At 39.8% G+C, this 23043-nt stretch overlaps 1 protein-coding gene across 1 annotated transcript in view; it reads right to left on the bottom strand.

Annotated features, from left to right (window-relative positions):
- TENM2 (teneurin transmembrane protein 2) overlaps positions 1–23043 on the bottom strand; it is a 689205-nt gene that overhangs the window by 370911 nt on the left and 295251 nt on the right. Inside the window, exon 2 of the mRNA XM_015141369.3 lies at positions 19782–19991. Coding sequence (XP_014996855.3) covers positions 19782–19991 — 210 coding nt within the window. The remainder of the gene's footprint in view (positions 1–19781; positions 19992–23043) is intronic.

Genomic DNA, 23043 nt, shown 5'->3' with positions numbered 1-23043 from the left:
TCATGCTGCTATTAACTAGACTAAAGTCCCCTTAAGGCCAAGTGCCTGGTCTTAATTATCTCAAATTTCCTGTATGTTACATAACGTCTATAACAGTAGATGCTCAATAAACATTTGTGGAATTGAAATGAATCGTTGAGCTCCCTGTTATCTAGTTATCTGCATTATCGAAGGCAGTGTAAACTAATTGAAAAAGTCTTCAGCTTCTTAAGCTTCTAATAACATTATTGCAAAGATCATTAAAAAGGAATCGCGGGGCTTTAAGTCAATGGTTCTCAAAATGTGGGCCCCAGGCCAGAGTAACAGGCATCACCTGGGAGCCTGCTAGAAATGCAAATTTTTGGATCCCAACCCAGACCTACTGAATAAAAAAACATCTGGTATAGGGCCCAGGAATGTGTATTTTATAAGCTTTGTATGTATTTGAGAGTGAGAACTTCTGCTTTAACTACTTAGAAGTAATATTTTGAAAAGTTGTACATAGCAGTGAGAAGATCAAAGCCATGGGAATCAAGCAGCAATGGTTCAAATCGTAGCTGCTGTGCTTGATTTGATGGTTATGTGCATTTGGTCAAGTTAGCTAAACTCTGTGAGGCTCATTTCCTTCATTAATAAAAGCACCAGAACCAAAGCAAGTGACAAACTTAAAATGCCTAGTACAGTGCCTAGGGCACAGAAAATGCTCAGCAGATGGTGGTTCCTATTTTATTGTTTCCCAAAATGTATGCAGTCAAAGATTAGTCTCCAAAGTACTCAGAGAAAGAAGGAGGGAGAGGAGGAGGAAAAATGCTCTCTGGTCAAATAACTTTGAGAAGTAAAGCCTCTATTCTAATAGAAAGTCTCAGTTCACATAAACATATTAAAGGCCCTGAGAAGTTTTACGACTCCTGTTTTTCTTAAACTTTGTTTAATTCAGTCTTTTCTAAGTTTTTCCTTCCCTCCCTCCCTCCTTCCCTTCCTTCCTTCCTTCCTTCCTTCCCTCCGTCCCTCCCTCCCTCCCTCCATCCCTCCCTCCCTCCCTCCTTCCTTCCTTCCTTCCTTCCTTCCTTCCTTCCTTCCTTCCTTCCTTCCTTCCTTCCTTCCATGGTGAGTAGAATAGGCAACCTCTTGGCTTCTAGTAAGTTAGGAGAACAAAACAAAAGAAACATTTTCACCTTGGTTTGGAGTTTTTGATTGCTTGCTTTTTAATTGGAGTTTGGGAAGAAGAAAAACCTCAGTAATTTTTAAATTAAATATTCAATAGTAACATATTAAATATTTGCAAAATATGTATAACAATTTATCAACCACCCAACAGATATTTACTGAGTACGTACTAGGTGCAAGGCACTCTTGGGTGTTGAGGATACTGAAAGGGAGGAGGGGAACAAATTTGGATGGGGCAGGGGTATCTAAGGAATGATATTTGAGTCTGGTGAACGACCATACCAGTCATGCAAAGACAGGGAGAAAGATTCTGGGCAGATGGAACAGGAAGTAAAAGGCTGTCACAGGAAAGAGTTTGGGTGTTTCCAAAGAATGCAAGGAAGTCTAGTGTCACAGAGTAGGGAGAGAAAAGGAGAACGGAAAGAGATGAAGTTATGAATGTTAGCCTCTGGCCAAATCACATCACACTAGCCACAATAAATGATCTGAGTTTTATTCTAAGGGCAATGAAAAAATATTTTATTAAACGTGCTGGTTTGGCCTGATTTTTAGGTATGAGAACCTTGCCCTATACTCTGTATCTTCATTGGTAATATCTAGAAACTTCAAAGACCAAAAGAGGAAAGTATTTTTTCTCCATTCATCATCCATCCATCCATCCATCCATCCATCCATCCATCCATCCATCCATCCATCCATTAATCATCTGTGATTTTTGATGTGCCAGGAATGGTGCTTACTGGGTAACGAAGATACAAAGATAAATAAGAAAGCTTCTTCCCTCAAGGAACTGATCATCTATTAAACTTCCTGCAGTGTGAAAGAGGTTTGGTAGATTCATAAATGATTATGCTGCTGCATTGGACTACCTTGCTATATTTTTCTAGGAGTCATTATTCATAATGGGACTGTGTCTTTGGATGGAAAAACCACTGCAGTACTTTGATTACTGACTACATAAAATGCATGATTTTACTATATTCAAAAGCATGTTAGGCATAATTGCTTGGATCTTAAATTTGTATGAAGCGCAGGAACTAAGGTAATAAGAATGCAAGGCTGACACACCAAACTTAGTTCCTCTGTCACCCATAAGACCTAATCTTGCTTAAGGGTGCATCCCATACTTGAATGATTGTCCTACTATGTAGTTTTAAAAGCCTTTGGAAATTATCTCTTCTTTATTTCATTAAGCAACATTCTTTCTCCCTCTAACAATTTCTTGAAATGCCTCTTATGAAAATTAAAAAAAAAAACTTTTTTGTTTGTTTCCCATGGCAATGGAAAAAAAGAAAATTCAAGAAAATACTAGCAACAAAGCATATGCTAAGGTAATTTAAGAGTTGTGATAAGCCAAAAGGAAAAGATAAACAGCCCCCAGAAACTCACAAAGTTAAAGAGGTTGTTCCTTTTTAAAGAAGTCTAATTGGACACAGCAGGGGTCTTGATCTGTGAGCCTCGTTGTTTTATGAGAGGAATTTTCTACTACAATATAGGAAGTTAAAATCTGCTCAACTTGTCTGACGCTGATTTGCTCACATCTGTCATCCAACCTTGAACTGGTATGACCAATTTTGGAGTGAGTAAGACCATGGAAATATGCATATATAAACCTTGAACATGAAGGATGTGAATTGTTTTTATGATCTACCAACTCTTTGGCCTGAATAGCTATGGAGTTACCATCCTGTCTGAATTTTCCCTTATTTATCAGAAACAGGGATTTTTGAGCGGCCCAAACCCAGTTACTTACAGGAGGTGCCAATGAAGAATAAAAAGACAGTAAGACACATCGCCGCCAGCAAAATCTCAGAGTTAATATCAGTCGTAATGAGTTAATCGGGACAAAAGTTCTGAGTTCTGTGGGGAAGAGTGCTGATTCCACTGTTCATGTGGGACGTTATTGCTATTAATAAACAAACATGATAACTTGCATGTCCCCTTCTCATTGTGCAATGGAGAGGCATTTTTTTCCCCACATATTATCTTGAAGTATAATTATCTCTGTGTTATAAATGGTGAAACTAAAACACAGAGAAGTTAATTAAAGAACTTGCCCAGGGTAACAATAGTCCAAATGGGAAAGGGAATAAGGCATAGACTTTGGAGCTCTTAAGAGAGGGTTTTTGCAGAGCTATAATCGAGGCAAAATGAGGGCATGGGCTTCCAACTTTTCCCCAAGCCTACTAAGTACACACTTTCCAAGCTACTTTGCTAAGCTTGACCTCTGAAACTTACACGGTTTTGAAAATGGAAACATTCCTGTCCCTAAGCAGCTGCACAGTGGATTCTGGATTGCACATGCCATATCATTCTGTGTAAGCTCTCCCCTCATGATCTATGCTTTGGCATACACCTTGACAATGAAGAGTGCTACATTTTTGGTTCTTCACCCAAGAGAGGAAGACCATTCCTCTGCCTAGAGGCCCTGTTGAAGTTTGGTTGCATTGTAACATGGGAATGTTTCTTAGAAGACTGACCTAGTTTGATTCAGGTTGTGCAAAACATACTGCTGTAGGCCTGCATACAAGTTGGGCACATATCTTCCACGTATTTATAAAGAACCATATTTGACTTATAAGAACCTGCGCACTATAGGTCATCCATTCTGGAAAATAACTTTTTCAAGTTTAATTTTCCTGGAATTAGAAGTTTTATGAATCATGTATACGTTTAATGTAGGATTTCTCCTTTCTTCTCGTGAAATGTCGTAATTCAGGCCATAATGTGCTTTCAATGTTATATTACAATAAAGAATATGTTATATCACAAGCTCTTTTCAAGTACTTGTGGCATCTGACAACAGAATACAATAAAATATAAATAGAGTTTGCTTAGCATAGGAAATTTCACTTTGTAAAAGTTGGAATCTATTCCAAAGCAAGCTAGAACTCAATCAAATCTAGGAAGCCTCTGGGTTATTCTGGAAAAAAGGATCTCATGCTGAGTCTGTGCTGCTGTGAGGAAGTGGGCAAGTCAAGGCCAGCAGGTTCTCAGAACTCATCAGTGTCAAACAGAATGCCAGAAGGAAGCCAAGGACCTGACTCAGATGTGATGATAGATCTTCAAACCCAGGCAATGCCCAGCACCTATGACATGGTGGACACATGATAGGTGTTTAATCAAAATATGCTGACAGTCCATAGCTTCTGAGTATCAACCTCAGAACCAGAGGTGAGGTGATCTCCCATGCTGTATACTCCCGTGTCAAACATAAAAACAGTAACAAAAACTTGAGTTTGAATTCTGCTTATAACTCCCTTAGCACTGACCTTGGTGGGTCAGCATAAGCCCCAGCTATGTAATAAGGATATTGGGTCCAGGCTCCCTAAAACTCACCTGACCTTTTCATGGCCCACTTAAACTTCCCTTCCTCCTAATTGTATGTACTTGTTAAGAAGTCCAGCTAGGAAAGCATTGAAATGAAGAGTAATTGTAATCGGGAGGCTGAGGCAGGAGAATCACTTCAACTGGGAAGGCTGAGGCTGCAGTGAGTGGAGATTGTGCCACTGCACTCCAGCCTGGGTAACAGAGGGAGACCCTGTCTCAAAAAAAAAAAAAAAAAAAAAAAAAAAAAGTAATTGTGCAAAGGAATCAAAGAATTTGTCTATTAGCAGTTATGATTGTACTTGGTAAATAAATTCATCATTGAGAGTAGAGGTTAGAGGTACCTACCTATCTATATATCTTCATGTAACACAAAACAAGTAAACAACCTATTTTTAAATACATGTGAATAGGGAGACCAAGTCCTGTGAAACACAGAGTATATTAAAAAAGTTTTAAAAAGACTTTGATAGTGGAAAATTTGAGATCATTAGACTAAATATGGTCCACTGGTAAGTCACTTGAAATTTTTATCCCTCAAATAGATTATCTGTTAAGTAGAGATAATAATACCTTCTATATCTTCCTCACAGATGGTTGTAGTGGGGATTTAAATGGGTAATACACATGATAGTGTTTTCTAAAAGTAAAGATGGTGTGCCAACATGGAGATGGAGATTATTGTTAATGACATTAGCAGTGGTAACATCATCATCATCATCATTATCATCATCATCACTGTTGCCAACAAGCTAGATAACTGAGATTGAAGATTCAAATGCTACAAAGGCCATGCAAATCTCATACATGAGTAAATTAAAAGATCATGACTGATCTCAAATGGGCAGTCTCTACTGTACTCTAGTGATTTGTGGCCATGACGTAATGCAGGTAGGTATTACCAGTTATGTTATTATTTCAGGAAGGATAGAATTATGAGTGTTTATGTACATCTCTTGGTTTTTCAACATTGTCACCTAAGTAAAGCATAATTTAAAAAGTAATACCAAGCAGGACAAATCAATTTGGTTTGCAAGCTCCTTTGACCAAGGGTCAGATGTTTGCAATCTAAAAGAAAGGACATGATCTTGTTCCTTGAAATAGAAAATATTACACAAACATAAGTGATGATGATTACTATTTAATATCATTATCCTCACCAATCCAGAAAGGGGCAACAGCTTTAGTTTCCTCCCTTTGGGAGGAAAAAGTTGTTTCTGTGTGTTTTTATAGAGAGGCGACAGACTTGGAGACTCAGCACATCACTGGAAGTGGAATAATGTGTTGTGCCTAGTTCTCAGTCTTTTCCTAGAATCATGATATTTGAAAGTTGGAAAAGAACTTTCAAAACATCTGACTCAAAGCCTCCCAACACTACAAAAGACAAAACAGAGGGCCCAACAGGAGGAGGGACTGCCCAGGGGACACCGTGAGTTTTGGGTAGAATTAGGACTCAGACAGATTCTCTGGCTGCCACCATCTCAGGGCCGTTTCTTTCTTCACCATGGTTTCCTTTCTTTGTTTCACAGATTCTTTTTATCTTCTGAACCCTTTCAGCAATTTGAGATCAATAAAGAGCAGCAGAAAAGGCCAAGTCTGCCCAGTGTAATATGACTTTTTCCCCTCCCTGTGAATTATTTTCACAACAGATCCTCCATCTCTTATATTCTAACCAGTTTTCAGTCTTCACGAGAAGGCACGCAGGTTAGTAAAAAAATCAGAAACCCAGCATCCTAATGTCTTAAACAGGTGGTGTCCCAGCCTCTTTCTTTTCATCTTTAAAAGCAAATTGCTTGAACTGAGCTGTAAGACCACGAGAAGAACCCACAGAGAAAAAGGGGGAATCACAAACTGGTAAAGATCACTGCTCCTTCAGGAATAAAGTCGCTGATAGGAATGTATCAAAGACAGTGGTTACTACAGAAAGAGCGACAAGTGAAGCAATATTCCAAGCAGATAGAGGGAAAGGGGAGTGGGTAATGGTCAGGCTCCCCAGGGAGACACAAAAGGTCATTGAGATGAAAATAACCTTGGGAACTGGGAACGAGTGCTCCATTACCACAGACGGGAAGAAAACACAGTATCCAATCAGATGGAACAGATTGAAATGCGATCCTAGTCAAGTGTGAATGCCATAGATTGCATCGTGGAATTATTCGGGGAGCTAGCATGCAGGAAGATAGTCCTGTCCCACAGCCCTCTATCCACAGTGGACATCAACACAATTCAAAAGCAGAGGTTTGCAAGTTTATAACTTACGCAAAGGCATCTTTGTAAATCCTAAGTGAGGGTGAGGGGTGGGAAGTCGTGATAAAGATGAATTTGGGGGTCTTTTTCTATAGGGAAACTGACTGCTGAGGTGTTAAAAAGGTGCTCTACCATCAGTTTTTTATTTTTTATTTTATTTATTTATTTATTTATTTATTTATTTATTTATTTAAGCAAAGGGATGTAATGTCTGCCTTTGGAGTGGAAGAGAGAAAAGAAGAACGATTGATCACTGCATTTTATTGTTAGCTTCCCATGGTTGAGTGTTCACTGATAGAATTGGTTCAACTCCAAGATGCTGTCTTAGAGACAATTATTGTTTTCCACTAAAATATAACTCTAGCAGAAAACATTAATTTAAGTGATAACCGCCTAAATGCTTCAGTATCAGAATGCATGTACCCTCTCATCTTTGGCTTTACAAGCACCAGAAAGGAATAAGGATAATAAGCAACAGAAGTCACAAAACAAAAGATCTGATGGAAAATGACAAAAGAGAGAACTGTATTGGCCCTGGGGAAATCAAATGAAAGGCCGGTGCTAGAATTTTAAAGCACCGCACAAAACAGTTTTTCTATGTTTTAACTAGTTTACTTGGATTCTAGAGTTTAAATATTAACTACATTGGCTTTCTCTGTTTGCTTCTGGCTTTCTTTGCCATTCATGTTGCACTATGCCATCATCCAGAAATGCCTTCTTCATTCTCTGTCTCTCCTACTGCAGATAGAGGGAGCCAGCCCGTGAGCTAGGGTGTGCGTGCACTATTTTCTTGGACCATTCTTTGGATATTGCAAATAACCTCTGCATACCTTTCCTCCATCCTGTGACTGCATGCACTATTTGTTAATTCACCTAGAATTTATTAAGCATCTGCTATGTGCCACGCTCAGTGCTAGCTAAATGCATAGAATGAAATGAGACACAAGGGAAATAGGGTTTTTGCCTTCAAAGAACTTAAATCTAATGGAGAATGCAATCAAGGAGCATGGTGGGTTCAATAATAGAGAAGACCTGGGGAGCTACTTCTAGTATCTCTATCCTGCTGAGTATTCAACTGGATTCTGTTGTGGGTTGAGTTGTGTTTCTCCAAAAGATATGAAGTCCTGACTCCTGATAGCTGGGAATGTGACCTTATTTGGATTTTGTGAAGTTATTTGCAGATTTAATTCAAATAAATTTATCCTCAATTATGGTGAGTCCTAAATGCAATAATTGGTATCCCTATAAGGAGAGAGAGTTCAAGACCGACAGACACACGCAGGGAGAAGAGGGCCATTAGAAGGTGGAGGCAGGGGTTGGAGTTATGCTGCCACAACCAAAGAATGCTAAGCATTGCTGGCAGCTACCACAAGTTAGAAGAGGCAAGGAAGGACTCTTCTCTAGGGCATTTGGAAGGAGTATGGTTTGGAACTTGTAGCCTCTAGAACTGTGACAGAATAATATTCAGTCATTTTCAGCCACCTAGTTTGTGGTACTTTGTTCGGGCAGCTCTAGCAAACGAATCCATACACTAAGCCCATGCATTCCCTAGGATTGTAGCTATACCCCACAAAATATTTATCAATGGAAGCAACTATGACCAAGGCAACATCAACTCAGGATAGCAGCTACTAAACAAATGAAGAAAGAACTATTATTTTGGATTCACATCTCTCTGTCCTTTCCAAGGAAGACACAGGTTAGACAAACACACTTCTTTTCTCATCATGCCCTATGGTATTTTTTCTTTTCTTTCTAAATGTGATCACACCCACAATCACAGATAGTCTCAGATCTAAAAACATTACAGTGACCTGCAGTCAACAGGCCCAAATCTGAAGGACTTGGTGGGGGCTGCTGCCACCTTTTTGTTGCCCCACTCTAACATTGTCCTGCTTAAGTTAGATCAATAAGGATCTAGCTCTTGAGCTTATCTCTACCTGCACCATGTGCTAAGGGACACAAAAAGACCAAAGAAATGACCATTGTCTTTAAGTGGTGACAATTTGATGTTGACACAAGTGACTTATATGCATGAAACACCAAGAGAATATTACAAATCAGAATGCAATGAGGTGCTAAATTGAATAAGGCAGACTATAAGGCTGTTCTGTAATTCTGCAAAAGGAAAGCTCTAGTTGGGCTGAGTTGGTTGGGAAAGCTCTGAGGAAATGATGGTACCTGTGCTTAGATGGACACTGGATTAAAAACGAGGAGGAACAGTAGGTCATGATATCTTCTCTGTTCTCATGCCATCCTAAGCTGTGTTGGGATAAAGAGGTAAAGCCCCAACAACTCCACAGGGCTCCCTAATCAACAGAGGCAGATACAGACAAATCTGCGGGTTTGACGCAATTGCTCCTGCCTAACTGCTCAGGTTCACAGCACCTGATGTCATTTCAAACACATCGGCCCTGATCAATACATACTTGTTGAATAAAATATATTTGAGAGAAGTAAATAACTACTATTTTGGGGTTTTAACATTTTATTAAGTGTTTTGCATGCCCAATCTCCTGGAAATGTTTTCTTTTCATCAGAAGAAAAAGTGCACATAGTTTAAAGAAATAAATCATTCTATAACATTCAGTTCAAAAATAGCAATCTTCTTCCATCACTGCCAATTTCTTCCTTCCCAGCAGCAACCACATTTACCTTTTTATAGCTAATTATTTTGGCATTTATCTCTAGTTCTATAAATAACATGCTTTGCTGCTATTTCTTGCATTTTCCATTTTATTTAGTAACTTCTTGAATTATCTAGTAACTTCTTACTATAAAAGATGCAGGTCTTGGCTTTTCCCTCTACCTGCCCAGCCCACATATCCTCTCATCCTTCTGATTTAAAAGCTAAGTCATTGTTCAATGCTTACATTACTATGGCCATGTAAATGCTATTCAGAGCTGGGCCATGCAGTAAATGATGACTACATTTTATTTCTTGAATGTATTTTTTTCTGGAATTGTCTTTTAAAAATTCACTTAAATTTCTACATACTTATCACTGTGGAGACTAATTTCTTTGGGTCAAGTTCTTGTACTACTTAATAACCATATATCCTATGGCAAATTACTTAACCTCACTGTGCCACAGTTTTCCCACCTGTACAACGGGGATAACGATCCCAACTCACAGCATAAAGGTGTCCATGTCCTCCAGTCAAAACACCACCAGGCAGGATCACACTGTGGCCTAACACAGTTGATTAACTCATGAGGGAGAAGACACACAAGGGGAGCCAGAAGGGTGCTTCAGTAAGAGTGTTAGAAAGGGCTTGTGGACTGGGTGCAGTGGCTCATGCCTGTAATTCCAGCACTTTGGGAGGCAGAGGCGGGCGGATCACCTGAAGTCAGGAGTTTGAGGCCAGCCTGTCCAACATGGTGAAACCCTGTCTCTACTAAAAATACAAAAATTAGCCGAGCATGGTGGCACATGCCTGTAATCCCAGCTACTCGTGAGCCTGAGGCAGTGGAATTGCTTGAGCCCAGGAGACGGAGGTTGGAGTGAGCCGAGATCACGCCACTGCACTCTGGCCTGGCCAACAGAGCGAGACTCCATCTCAAAGAAAAAACAAAACAAAAACCAAAAAAACAGTAGTCACCCCATTTTAGCCTAGAGAGAGGGGTGTTTTGTATTTTTGTTGTCTGGACAGTGACTTTGGTTTTGTCTGTTTTGAGGCAAGATCATGGTGTGGTCTTCTTGTCATCTTATTTCATGTCACCACAACCATGGAGTGGCCTTGTGCTGGTGTTCTATAAGATTGTTTATGTTCAGTAGGAGAACACTACAACCTAGCTGTGAGTGACAAGCCACCTCCTAATTCACCTAAGCCTAGTTTTTATTGTCATGTCTGTTCCCAGAATCAAGAGCTGCTTTTCTCTTTCTCATTGGTGAGGATTAAATGAATTACCATTTGTAAAAATTTAGAAAAATGCCTGCCATAGAATAAGCCTTTAACAGTATTTGTTGCATGACACCAAAAGCATAGACAACAAAAGTAAAAATAGATATGTTGGACCACACCAAGATTAAAAACCCTCACACATCAAAGGACACCATCAAAGAATGAAAAGATAACCTATGGCATAGGATAAAATATTTGCAAATCACCTATCTGATAAGCAATTGGTATCCAGAATATATAAAGAACTCCTACAACTCAACAATATCAACAAAAAACAAATGATCTGTTTAAAAATTAGGCAAAGGACTTGAATAGACATTTCTTCAAAGAAGATATAAAAACAGGCAATAAGCACATGAAAAGAACTAATCATTGGAGAAATGCAAATTAAAACCATGAAGAAATTCCATTTCACACCAATAGGATAGCTGTTATCAAAAACACAGAAGGTAACAAGTATTGGAGAGGATGTAGAGAGATTGGAGCCCTTGTGTATTGCTGGTGGGAATGTACAGTGGTGCAGACACTGTACAAAACAGCATGTTAAATCTTTAAAAAATTAAGTATAGAATTACTGTATGATTCAGTGATTCCACTTTTGGTGACACATCCAAAAGAGGTCAAAGCAGATGCTCAATTATTTGTACACCAATATTCCTAGCAGCATTATTCACAATAAACAAAAGGTAGAAACCACCCAAGTGTCTAGTAAGCGAGGAGTGAATAAACAAAATGTGGTATATAGGGAAAATGGAATAGTTTTCAGCTTTAAAAGGAAGAAAATTCTATCCTGTAGAATTACATGCTACAACATGGATGAAACTTGAAGACATTATGCTAAGTGAAATAAGTCCATCACAAAAGGACAAATACTGTGTAATTTCATTGATATGAGGTACTTAGACACAAATTCATAGAGACAGAAATAAAATAGTGATTGCCAGGGGCTGAGGGAAAGGGAGTTAGTGTTTAATGGGTATAGAGTTTCTGTTGAGGAAGATGAATATGTTTTAGAGATGGATGGTTGTGATGGTTGCATAACTGCGAACATACTTAAAGCCATAGAACTGTACACTTAAAAATAGTGTAAATGGTAATTTCATGTTATATATATTTGCCCACAATAGAACATTGTTTGTTAAATTAGAAAGCAAGTACTCTCAAACCCAACCATTGCTTCAATTGTCTCAGCCTCTTTTAACAGTGTTTAGATGTATCAGAATATCATTTAAATATTTATAACAGCTTTAGAACTAGTAGACACTTATTATTGTTTTACAGATAAAAATACTGAGGTATAGATTAAGTAAGTTGCTCAAGATTATAGTGTTACAAAGTGGCTGACCTATGATTTGAATCTATGTAGTGTGGATGTCGGAGTCCACACTCTTCATGTTTATTTCGGATATGGGTCTAAGAGATGTATCCAGGGCTGGGGCTATAATTTCTGTTGAAACTGCCCACTGGTAAAATAATGAAATCCTTTGATTCAACTCAAGAATTGAGACATCTCTAACAAGGGACTGGGGACACTTTTAAAAATGACTATTGAATATTATGCAGGAAGCTAGTTAGAATTGAATCTACTCTTTAAGAGAATTTGGGAGAAGCTGAAGTTCCGGGTAAAAATTACTAGGGCAGGAACTGTTAAGATATCAGTTGTAGTTCCCAGTCTCTGGGCTTGCCTAGGATATCTTTTTGTATGTACCAAGCAGCCAGGGACAGAAATGGCGAGGTAGAATGTACACAATGCCTATCGACCCTGAGAATTTTGTCAATATCAAGATTATTTGCTGAGAAAGAGCAGTTCTCTGCTGTCCGTCACTTCCATGCTGTGCATCTCTAAAGGAATTACCTGTCCATCTTGATTGTGTGCTCATTTGCACCACGGTGCAGAAGAGTGGTCCTGACTCTAGTTGGGCTGGAAATTGCTGGACCTACAAACTACACATATACGTGTGTGTGTGTGTGTGTGTGTGTGCACGTGCTCATGTGCAGTGTTTTTCTGTTTCAAGAAGGCACAAAGGAAAAGAAGGAAAAGTCTAATCTCTATTTGCTACATTGCTAGGCAAGTTAACAATGCCGAGAGAGTCCTGAGGACTATTTGTTCCCAATTATTGGGGTGGGAGACCTTGTTTAGGAGGCCAGGGTGAGGGTCTTTGGGAGCCCAGGTTTGTGTTGGTGGAGCTGTACTTTCTCTCCTTGATGGGATTGCCATCAACATTTTCAGCCAAGTGTTGTAACATCCCAAAACCACTCTTGTCAACTTTTGCATGTAAGTTACAAGGATCTGTTTTGCATGACTGCGTAGGCCTTAGTTTTGACAATGTCCCAGATATTGGGATGAAATCCACACTATACAGAGGAAGAGTTGGGGAGTCTCTAACATTGGGACAGCTTGGTCCAGCCAGATACAAGGAGCTTACAGACACAGAATACTAGAACAAGAGGCCTTTTAAGTCAATGCTCAATCTAATCAGATAGGGAAACTGAGGTTCATGATGATTAATATGGTTTGGCTGTGTTCCCACTCAAAATCTCATCTTGAATTGTAATTCTCATAATCCCCACATGTCAAGGGTGGTACCAGGTGGAGGTAATTGGATCATGGGGCAGTTTCTTCCATGCTGTTCTCTTGATAGTGAGTGAGTCTCACAAGATCTGATGCTTTCATAGGCATCTGGCATTACCCCTGTTTGCACTTCTCCTTCCTGCTGCTTTGTGAAGAAGGTGCCATTCTTCCCCTTCACCTTCTGCCATGATTGTACATTTCCTTAGGCCTTCCCAGCCATGCAGAACTGTGAGTCAATTAAATCTCTTTCCTTTATAAATTACCCAGTGTCGGGTGTTTCTTCATAGCAATGTGAGAACAGACTAACACAATGATTGAATGACCTGACAAAAATCATGCTGTGAATCAGGAGCAGTGTGAAGAAAACTCAAGTTCTCCAACTTTCATTTTAGAGCTTCCCCACTACATTAATGGTTCCAAGACTTGTCAGAGCACAGGCTTCACCTGAAGGAATGGTAAATGCAGAGTTCCTTAGCCCCTCCTGAGCTTAGGGAATCAGAATCTCCAGGGAAAGTGTCTGGGGATATGTGTGTTTGCCAAACAGTGGGCGTGAAGGGTATTTTGTGATGCCGTATTTAGTTTTAAGAAATCTTTAAAAAATTGTAACCCGTGCCCTTTAATACAATGCTTTCACTGTCTGTTGTATATCTCAATCAGCCAAACAAATATTCTGAGGTTAACATTTAACAGAGGAGTGAGGAGAAAAGTCTCTGCAATTAGGAAGGTTAAGGTTGAAGCCGAAATCCTTCACTTTCCAGCTTTATGACTTTGGTACGTTACTTAACCTCTTTGTGACATGGTTTTGTCATCTATAAAATGGGTATGATGATAATCCTTGATGCATTGGGAGGTGGGAGGCACCAAATACAAGTACATGAAGAAAGTCATATTAAGTACTTAGCATACTAACTAGTGTTGAGGGAGAAAAAGGTCCATGAGCTGAAAGCCCAAGTCCTTTGTGGTTCTGCATTTGGGGCAAGAGAGATGGCTGTTTCTGTGACCTCTACAGAAAAGATAACATGCTGGACTTAGCCTGTACTACCCAGTGGGCCTAGTACCCACCCAGAGGAGAGGCAGCTGGAACCAGACCTCTGCCTGGATGCCAGGAAGGAGCCACAGATAGTTCTGAATGTCTGAACCAGACATCCAAGGGACTTGGGGAAGAACCTGGAGTCCAAGTGGCTCATGCACAGTACAGATCCAACATGGGAAAGTGAATGATGTTTGCACTTGATATCCTGACCCCAAAATCAAGAGTGAAAACTAAAGGTGGTTACTATAGACACTCATTCATTTATTCAACAAATACTTAGTGAGTGTCTACTATGAATCTGTCACCAGGGAAACTGCAGTGGATGTCCCTGAAGAATAAAGTGATGCTGGGAGGAGGAAGAAAAGCTGATAAAGAGCACAATAAGCAGTTAAAATGCAGAACATTAGGAGAAGTGGGATAAACAACCACAGGATGTACAATGACTTTTGTAAAAAAAAGCAAGATAGTATTATCAGCACCATACAATCATCAATGTGCATAAGAACTGCTGTGAGCTATTCAGGGAATCCTAAATTAAATTAAATTACAATGGGCATAATCTGCTTAGGGAGACAAGAAAATTTACAACATCTCAGAAAAAAATTTCTTTCTAAAACCTAAGATATGTAAGGAGAAGAAGTTTCATTAAGTTAAAAATATTGACTTCTTCCTCATCCCAAATCCAGCCCCATGGATGGATCCTTGGGACCAGATGAGTGAGGCTGTCCTGAAGTTTTCATGAGAGGGTATCAATTCTAACCTCCAAGTGGCTGTCAGGACAGATCTATAACACAGAACATCTGCTTTTCGGGTCCTGAATGGTGATTTTAACCTCAAAGTCTGCTAATTCCCATAAAACTTCAGTTATGAGCAATGATATTTAAGGTCTGTTGCCTATAGGGCATGAAATTTACATGGTCCTTTAGTAGAACTAAGGTTTGTCTATCGATCAAGTTTTGCCCTTGGACTGTGCAAATATTGGACATTTGTAGAATTGTTTTCACGTGGAAAGTGTGCTCTATGTCTTATTTAGAGGGAGGTTACAAGGAATTTTGACAGAAAATTAGCATATGTATTATATGATGTTACTAAGAATCCAGTCATCTGGATACACACATGAGCTCCTTTATGACCAACTTCTTTCTGGCCTCATTGTGAGGATTCACAGAATTTCCCTGAAATGACTGATTTGCTTTTATCTCATGGGGTGTTATGCATCTTCTTTTCCCCATGCTTCCCTTTTTGCTTTGGTTGCTAGGAAGCTTAAAATCAAGTTCTCTATCTTAAATAATGGAATAGGACTTTATACATTTGAGCATATATGTATATCTTCCCCCCTAAATTTTTCCTTTACCTTTATTGTATCATCTAATTATAGCTTAATTTTTTTAAACCAATTGTTGGCTGGGCGTGGTAGCTCATACCAATGATCCTAGCACTTTGGGAGGTGGAGGTGGGTGGGTCATTTGAGGCCAGGAGTTCGAGAGCAGCTTGGCCAACACAGTGAAAACCCATTTCTACTAAAAATACAAAAATTAGCCAGGTATAGTGGTGTGCACCTGTAATCCCAGCATCTAGGGAGACTGAGGCATGAGAATCACTTGAACCTGGGAGGCAGAGGTTGCAGTGAGCCAAGGTCACGCCATCGTACTCCAGCCTGGATCAACAAGACTTTGTCTCAGAAAAAAAGTAACAATTGTTATAAGCTGTTACATATGAGGGAGGTGCAAAAAAGGAATGAATGAATGAATGAATGAATCTCATTTGTTTTATGATGCATGATAAATTAGACAGGCAACTTATTGATCTTAGGCAACCCCAAAGCCTGCTGATTTTGATATTCTATTTTCATTTAGAATTAACGAAGACATTGCTCTTTTAAAAAGGGTCAAGGCACCCTTTGTGTGCTCAGTTACAAACAGAGACTCTCTGATTGGGACAGCTCTTTTGCCAAATAAGCTCTACCAAAATGTCCTGACTCGGGCATCTTGGTTACTACATTTCTTATGTGTATAGTCTGATGCTACTAATGAGTGTTCAAAGCCCCTTTATTTAAACTTTAAAGAAAACTAAAATTCAGTTTCACAGGTAGAGGAACACCAGTGCTTTTAGAAGATAATGTGGTTGCTTGTATATTTTCTGCATCATATGCTGAGAGCAAACTGCAAACCCTATTCTGATTTGGAAGGTAGTCTCATTCTTCCATCTGCAGGAGCCTCCATTATGCTACTGCTGGGATCTAGATTTTTTTTTTTCCAGATGAGTTGTTTCATAGGATTTGAAATTATGCTTCTGTATACAAGAAACATCTCTGGAGTAACCTGCTCTGGCAGAAGGTCAGAACACAGAATGAGCCACTCGCTGGAGCTCAGCTATCTGAAAGAAAATGCTTAAGGGGGAGAGAAACATCACTCCTATAAACATCTCACTAACTGTACCTGGGTATCTGCTTGATTGGCATAGATTGAGGGTTAGAGCAATTTGGCTCCAAAGGTGGCAAGGTTTGAGTACCGTCCAGTAAAGAATGCACTGCTGTCATAGAAAATAATGACACTCAAGCCATAAAGATGAAGCTTTGTTGTTGCTTTGAGGAGTTTTTCATGTTGGGGAAAAACATTTTAGTTCCTGTAGTTTATGTCCCGTTTGTTTCTAAAGAGCAGGTGCTCCGTGGGCAGGAACTGTGTACTGTGACCCTCCTAATGATGGGCTTCACCAACATCAAATAATAACAGCAACTATAAGAGGAGAGCAGGAAATAATGTTTTACTGTCGTATATCGGCTGATGTGTTGGAAAGTGTTTTATTTCACCTAAGAAAGAGACACAGACCGAAGTAGTACCAGATTCTCAGAACACAGGGTCATTGCCAAGAGACAAATTAAAAAAATTCTGTGTAATTAACCAACTAAACACAACACACCCAAACACACGGCCACTTTGTTTGTGCTGTGACACCTCCTGAAAAATTCAGCCCCTTTCATCAGACTCAATTCAAAACATTCAGACATAGCTCTGCACTTTGCATCTTCCATGTCAAACTCTATTTTCAATCCTTTATATCAAATTTAAATTCATGGCAACTGCATTCAGATCTTGATAGAATCCCCAATTTGCCCTTAAATCCATTCCACAAGAAACACACACACACACACACACACACAGATGTGAGCACACGCACACTCGAACTTGATTTGCTCTCATTTTAGCTAAGCCAGAGTCCAGAATTTCAAATGACTGCCTGTTGACTGGAGCTTTAACAAACTCTCTGATGATAAGTACCTGCTGAAAACAAGGGTATTGCACAATTGGGTCTTCATCCCCTCAGTTGAAGAAATCATATCAGCACAGCTCCTGTTTGGGATGAAAATGGACCCTTAAATTTTCTGTGGTATTTTCTCCTGTTACTGAAGCTTAAATCGCTATCAGTCTTAAGTGAGCTGAACAAATTGGTGTGAGTGATGAAAAATGGGTAAGTTTGACTCTGAACACACAGATCTGTTGTGTCCACCAAAATGAGGTCTTGATTAGGCATAAAGCTGACATAAATATCCTATCAACAAGTTTCAATCTGATACACTGTCCAAAAGAAAGGAAATCACTCACTGCATTATTGCTAAGAAAACATTCCAGATGGCCTCAAGATATGAACTGACCTCTCTTATGGAAATCATCATTGCCTGGGTATCCATATATGCATAAAAGGATATAGTTTTTAAAAGCTCATTTTATCCCTAATAATTGTCTGTTTTTAAAAAGCTATCAGCAGGTGCACCTCATTTCAAAAGCCTCTTGTCCTTCATAATACAATATTCATCACGATTACATAGTATGAAATAAAAAGCAGCAAAACATAAGTGAAGGTAGTTCAATTAAATGCAACATAATCTCTGCAGCAAAAAAAGGGCTCGGTAGCTAAAATCAGGTTCTGATGAAAGTAAAAAGGGAATATATTTCCACATATTTTTAATTATATAGAATTTCCTCAAACATGATTTTTCATAATATATTCCATTAAGTTAACATCATATTTGAAGAAAGAGCATTTTCCGATTTCATTTTAAGCCTGATTTTGAGCAATTACAGTGTCATTGTTCCACGGTAGAAAGGTTGAATTCATTTACTGTGTGGTTATGCTAGTTATGATTGATGTCTCTTCTCCAAATGATAAACCAATCACCCCAATGATGTAATGTCATTTTAAGAGTGCCATAATCACATTTCTCTCAAACTAGAAGCTCTGATGAGTTCTAATAAAGATTTATGGTAGATTAAAGGCCTTCATAATATCAACAATGGATTGCTCATTTGATGAGAGATTTGATTAGGTAATTTTTTTTGAAAAAGAATATGAGTTTACTAAATATATCAGGCCTGGCTATGAAGAAGGGCATGGGCCATCCTAAGTAGCAGTCCATCATTCCATTTCCAGAATGAGTCATCTTAAATGTATTTGAGAGGTCCTCTCTAATTGTAGAGGTTGGGCCCAGTGGTGGGTGGCATATACTCCTGGATGGAGCCTAAACACAATCTCATCAAGACCCACTCTCGGCATGGAAAGCTCTGTGTTGCTTTGGATGGGATATGCTAATGAACCTCATGAGTGGCCAGTTCAGAAGATAACTCCCAACCCTTTAGGTCAGGAGCAATTAATTTTTGCAAATGTCTCTCCTTGGGCCATGGATACTTAAACTCCAGTTATTGCCCATTCCTACGTTCAGATGTTCACGTGAACATAACACCAACAGGAGAAATCAAAATAAGTCATGATTATTTCTGGGTCCAGGGCAATTCCACCCAAGATTCAGAGATTGGGAGCTAAGACAGTGGCCACAAAATCTTCAAAAGTGGGACAGGACCTTGGGTCCAGTCTGTTTGTTCTGTGAATGAGAAAATCAAAATAAGAACTATGGATTTAGAGGCAGTATTTATCATAGTACCACACCATCAACTTGTTAAATTCAAGTGAGGTCACAAGTAAAGGGTTACAGGAGAGGTCACCCCCCCCAAACACTTCAGACTTGGCAAGACATTCAGTATTGATGTCAAGGGAACACATTGTAATTTCAAAATCATCGAAATAAGCAAGGACTAGAAGTTAAAAGCCAAAACAAACAAACAACAACAACATCAAAAAACCAAAAACCAAAACAAACAAAAAAATCCAGGGGATCTGAGATACACAAAAATTGGGCATGTGAGGGTGTCTAAGGTCACTCAGCTATGCCCAGTATTGTAGTAATACAAAATTCATTGTGCCGGTGTCTCTCTGCGCTTCACCTTTGAGACCAGCATGCTCACACATGCAGCAATGGGGAAATGCCTTCCACTGAAGGAGGCCCAAACCCTGTTATGATAAGCAAAACCTCTTCAATAACTTTGACCTTCTACAATTGTATCTTGAAAATACCATGCCATAAAACAACAAATGCATTTCACCTTGATGCTCCCCACACCACCTTCCCCCAGCTTGTTTCAGCGTTGTCATTTTGCTGGAGAATCAAGAATGTCACTCACAAAACACCACACATTCAGACACCACAGAGTTTCCTTACCACTGCTGGAGGCTTGCTGGGGCCCTGAGCATGCTCTGAGCAGGTATGAATTGGGGGAGAATTCCTCATCAGGGTTGGTGTCCATGATTTGATGGGAGGTGTTGCTGTCTAGCAATGGCATCTGGCAGCTAACTGGTGGAGGATTATGGGAGCTAGGCAGCTGAGCAGATGGGAGGAGACTAGGCGAGGATGTAGGTGGAATGGGACGACCTGGGAAAGAGGACAGAGGGGTCAAAGGTCAGCAATGAGTGTCATGAGAGCATCCCAAGAAAGTTACATTGAAACCAGCTCACAATACAAATATTAAAAAAAAAAAAAAAAGAAATGCTCCAGATGTGCTTTTTTTAAAGAGGGTTTGATGTTTCTCCTAAATTCATATTTTAGGTAGTTGCATATTTCAGAAAAAGGACATGAGCAGAAATATCCATGTACACAGCTGAAATGGAATCAGTCCAGAAACCATCCAGTTTCTTTTATCGTCTCTGCTACAGTCCTAATCTAAGTCCTCATTATCTCTCTCTGAGCTACCACCTACTCCCCATTGTCCCAATCCTATCTCCGCAGCAGCCAGAATGAAATTTTAAGGTGAGGAATCAGATTGTATCACGTGCCCGCTTAGCACCCTCCAATGACTTCCCATTACTTGCAGAAAGAAACCCAAACTCCTCATGATGACCTACCTGTCTTGAGCACTCCAGCCCATAGCTGCCTCTCCCACCTCACTCCCATAGTAACCCTTACGACTCTCCACATGGCCCCTTAGTCTCTAGCCAATATGGTCATCTTTATTTCTGTTGCTTGAACACACCAAGCCATTCCACCTTTAGAGTCTTCACACTTCCTGTCCCCTCTATGCAGGACACCACCCCCAACCCCCCACCCCAACACCTTGCCAACATTCACAGTCTGACTTCTTCTCTTCAATCAACCCTTCCATGTTTGTCTCCTTGAAATTTGCCCATCTACCTGCTCTAGGCAACTACTCCGCTTACATTTCTTCATAGCCCTTACTGCTCTTTGAATGCAGGCATCTTGTTTATTTTATTCACCCCCTGCATCTCCAATGTCTTCCTAAAGAATAGCATCTGCTGAATGAATGAACAAAAATGAGATACTCTAAAACCAGACTCATTAGTTTGAGGTAGAAGTGGAAGAGTGGTGGAAAGGGTGATGCATTGGCATCCCAAAGAGTTGACCAATACCCCCACTCTCTTCATTATGTGGTTTTTGGAACACCATGACTATGGTTTTCGGACAAAGAAAAGCACAGACTCTCTAGCCTTGAGGAGGAGCAGCCAGTCCAGCAGCAGGTGCTCAGTGACATGGAGCTACCCTTGGGTCAAGAAATTGTCCTCCCACACACAGGCTGCTGCATCCTCTCTTTCACATGGTAGGGGAGCTCCTGGCAGCCAAATTGCTAGGTGAGGACAATCACCACCTACACTTTTGCCTGCTTCATCCTTCCATCTTGGGGTCTTTGCAGTTGCTTGCCTGCTGGTTTGCTCATTTGGGAAGTTCAGTAAAATGAGCCAAGAGAAGCAGCCCATGGCATATGTGCTAAATCTGGGGGTGTGGAAGGAAGGACAGAACATTGAGAAAGCAAACTTGAGGACCAGGTGAGTGTCGCAACTCAGGTAAGAAGTATCTGAGACAGAAGAATTGTGTGTTCCTGGTTTTAGATGTACTGCTGATGTAGCGACATCGGCAGACACCTCAAATGAATGTCAATTTTTATTGTCACTTTTATAATTGTATTTTCTGATTTGTTATTCGGTATATTTAATGCTATTTATGGGTTCATTTGGTTCAATAAAATGTATGTGCATTTTGCTAGACCTTGAGGATACAAAAATAAGTAATACACCAACCCTGCCCTCAGAGAGCTGATAGTCTAGTGGGAGACAAACAGGTAAATATGTCATTTCAGTGCCACATGATAAAAAGCAGAATAGTGGCATGTAATGACATGGTACTGTGGGGGCAGAGAAAAGGGACACTTGTTTCAGCCTGGCCAGGTAGGAGTGGGAGTGTAGAGTCAAATAAGGATTCCTGGGAAAAGTGATGCCTGAGCAAACGTCCAAAGAGGAAAAAAGTGACTTCTGGGGAGAGAAAACAGGATGAATCGCACCAGAGGCATCAAACCCAAGGCCCATTACCCTTTTGAGGATGGGGGTGGCAGTAATAGGAGATGAGATACCCTTAAAACTTAAATGTTAGGGACTCCTGCACAGTAACAGAATAAAAATGGAGACAAATCATTCCTGAAATTGATCAGTTGATAAATGGAGTTTGACTTGAAAAACTCCCTTCTTTCGTGGCTGTTTGGGATTCATATAAAGCATGACTTTCTTGCTGGGTGTTCTGGAAATGTAGACTGAATACATTGGAGTTTCATCAGAATCAATGCTAATGTTTAATCAATACATCACCCACCCCAGGTCTCCTTCTAAGCAAAATAACTATCATTATCATTAATAATTTAACTGCTGATGTTTCTTACACAATAACTATCTGCCACTTACTGTGCTAGTTCCTTTATATGTATTATCTCATTTAATCCTCAAAACAATCCTTGAGGTTAGAATTATTATATAGTCCCATAACATGAAATAACACATTCCCATTTTATACATGAGGAAACTGAGACACAGAGAGGTTAAACTGCACAGCTAGTTAAGCAGCAGAGGCCAGGATGCAAACTTGTGTCTAACTATTTCAAAGTTCACCCTCTAAGCACTCTACGTGATGCTTGCCCACACAGCAGCATGGTGAGAAAAAAGGGAAGAAGTGACATAAAAGAAGGAGAGTGATTTACGGCAGATCATGTTTCCGGGTTCCCATCTCCCAATCCCAAGGGACTCTTCCAATTTCAAATAAGAAACATTTCTTTGAATAACCATTTACAGCACCTATCATCCAACAGAGTTCAAAGTTTTTCTTGTCATTTTGTTATAAAGTTCAAAGCAGCTCCTTTATAGCAATGTTACCCTCTGCCTTCTTCAAGGCTCCTGAACTCAGAGGAATCCTAACCAAGGCACTGTGAAGTTGGTGTTGACGTCCACTTAGCAGCGAGGCTCTGGTAGGAACAGATTTTAACTCACAATCAATAGGCTTTAAAGTTTGTGTTATTGAGGCATATCTGAAACTGCATGTTGAAGAACAAGGATGGCTGGAAGCCAATTTTTAAATTCCTTTGAGTGACTGAGGTGGAACTGAAGTTCAAGTGCAATTTTCCAGGAGCCTGATATGATAGTTGTGTGAA

This window comes from Macaca mulatta, chromosome 6, assembly GCF_049350105.2.
Source record: "Macaca mulatta isolate MMU2019108-1 chromosome 6, T2T-MMU8v2.0, whole genome shotgun sequence".
Lineage (NCBI taxonomy): Eukaryota > Metazoa > Chordata > Mammalia > Primates > Cercopithecidae > Macaca > Macaca mulatta.
This window is presented reverse-complemented; position numbering and strand designations above follow the sequence as displayed.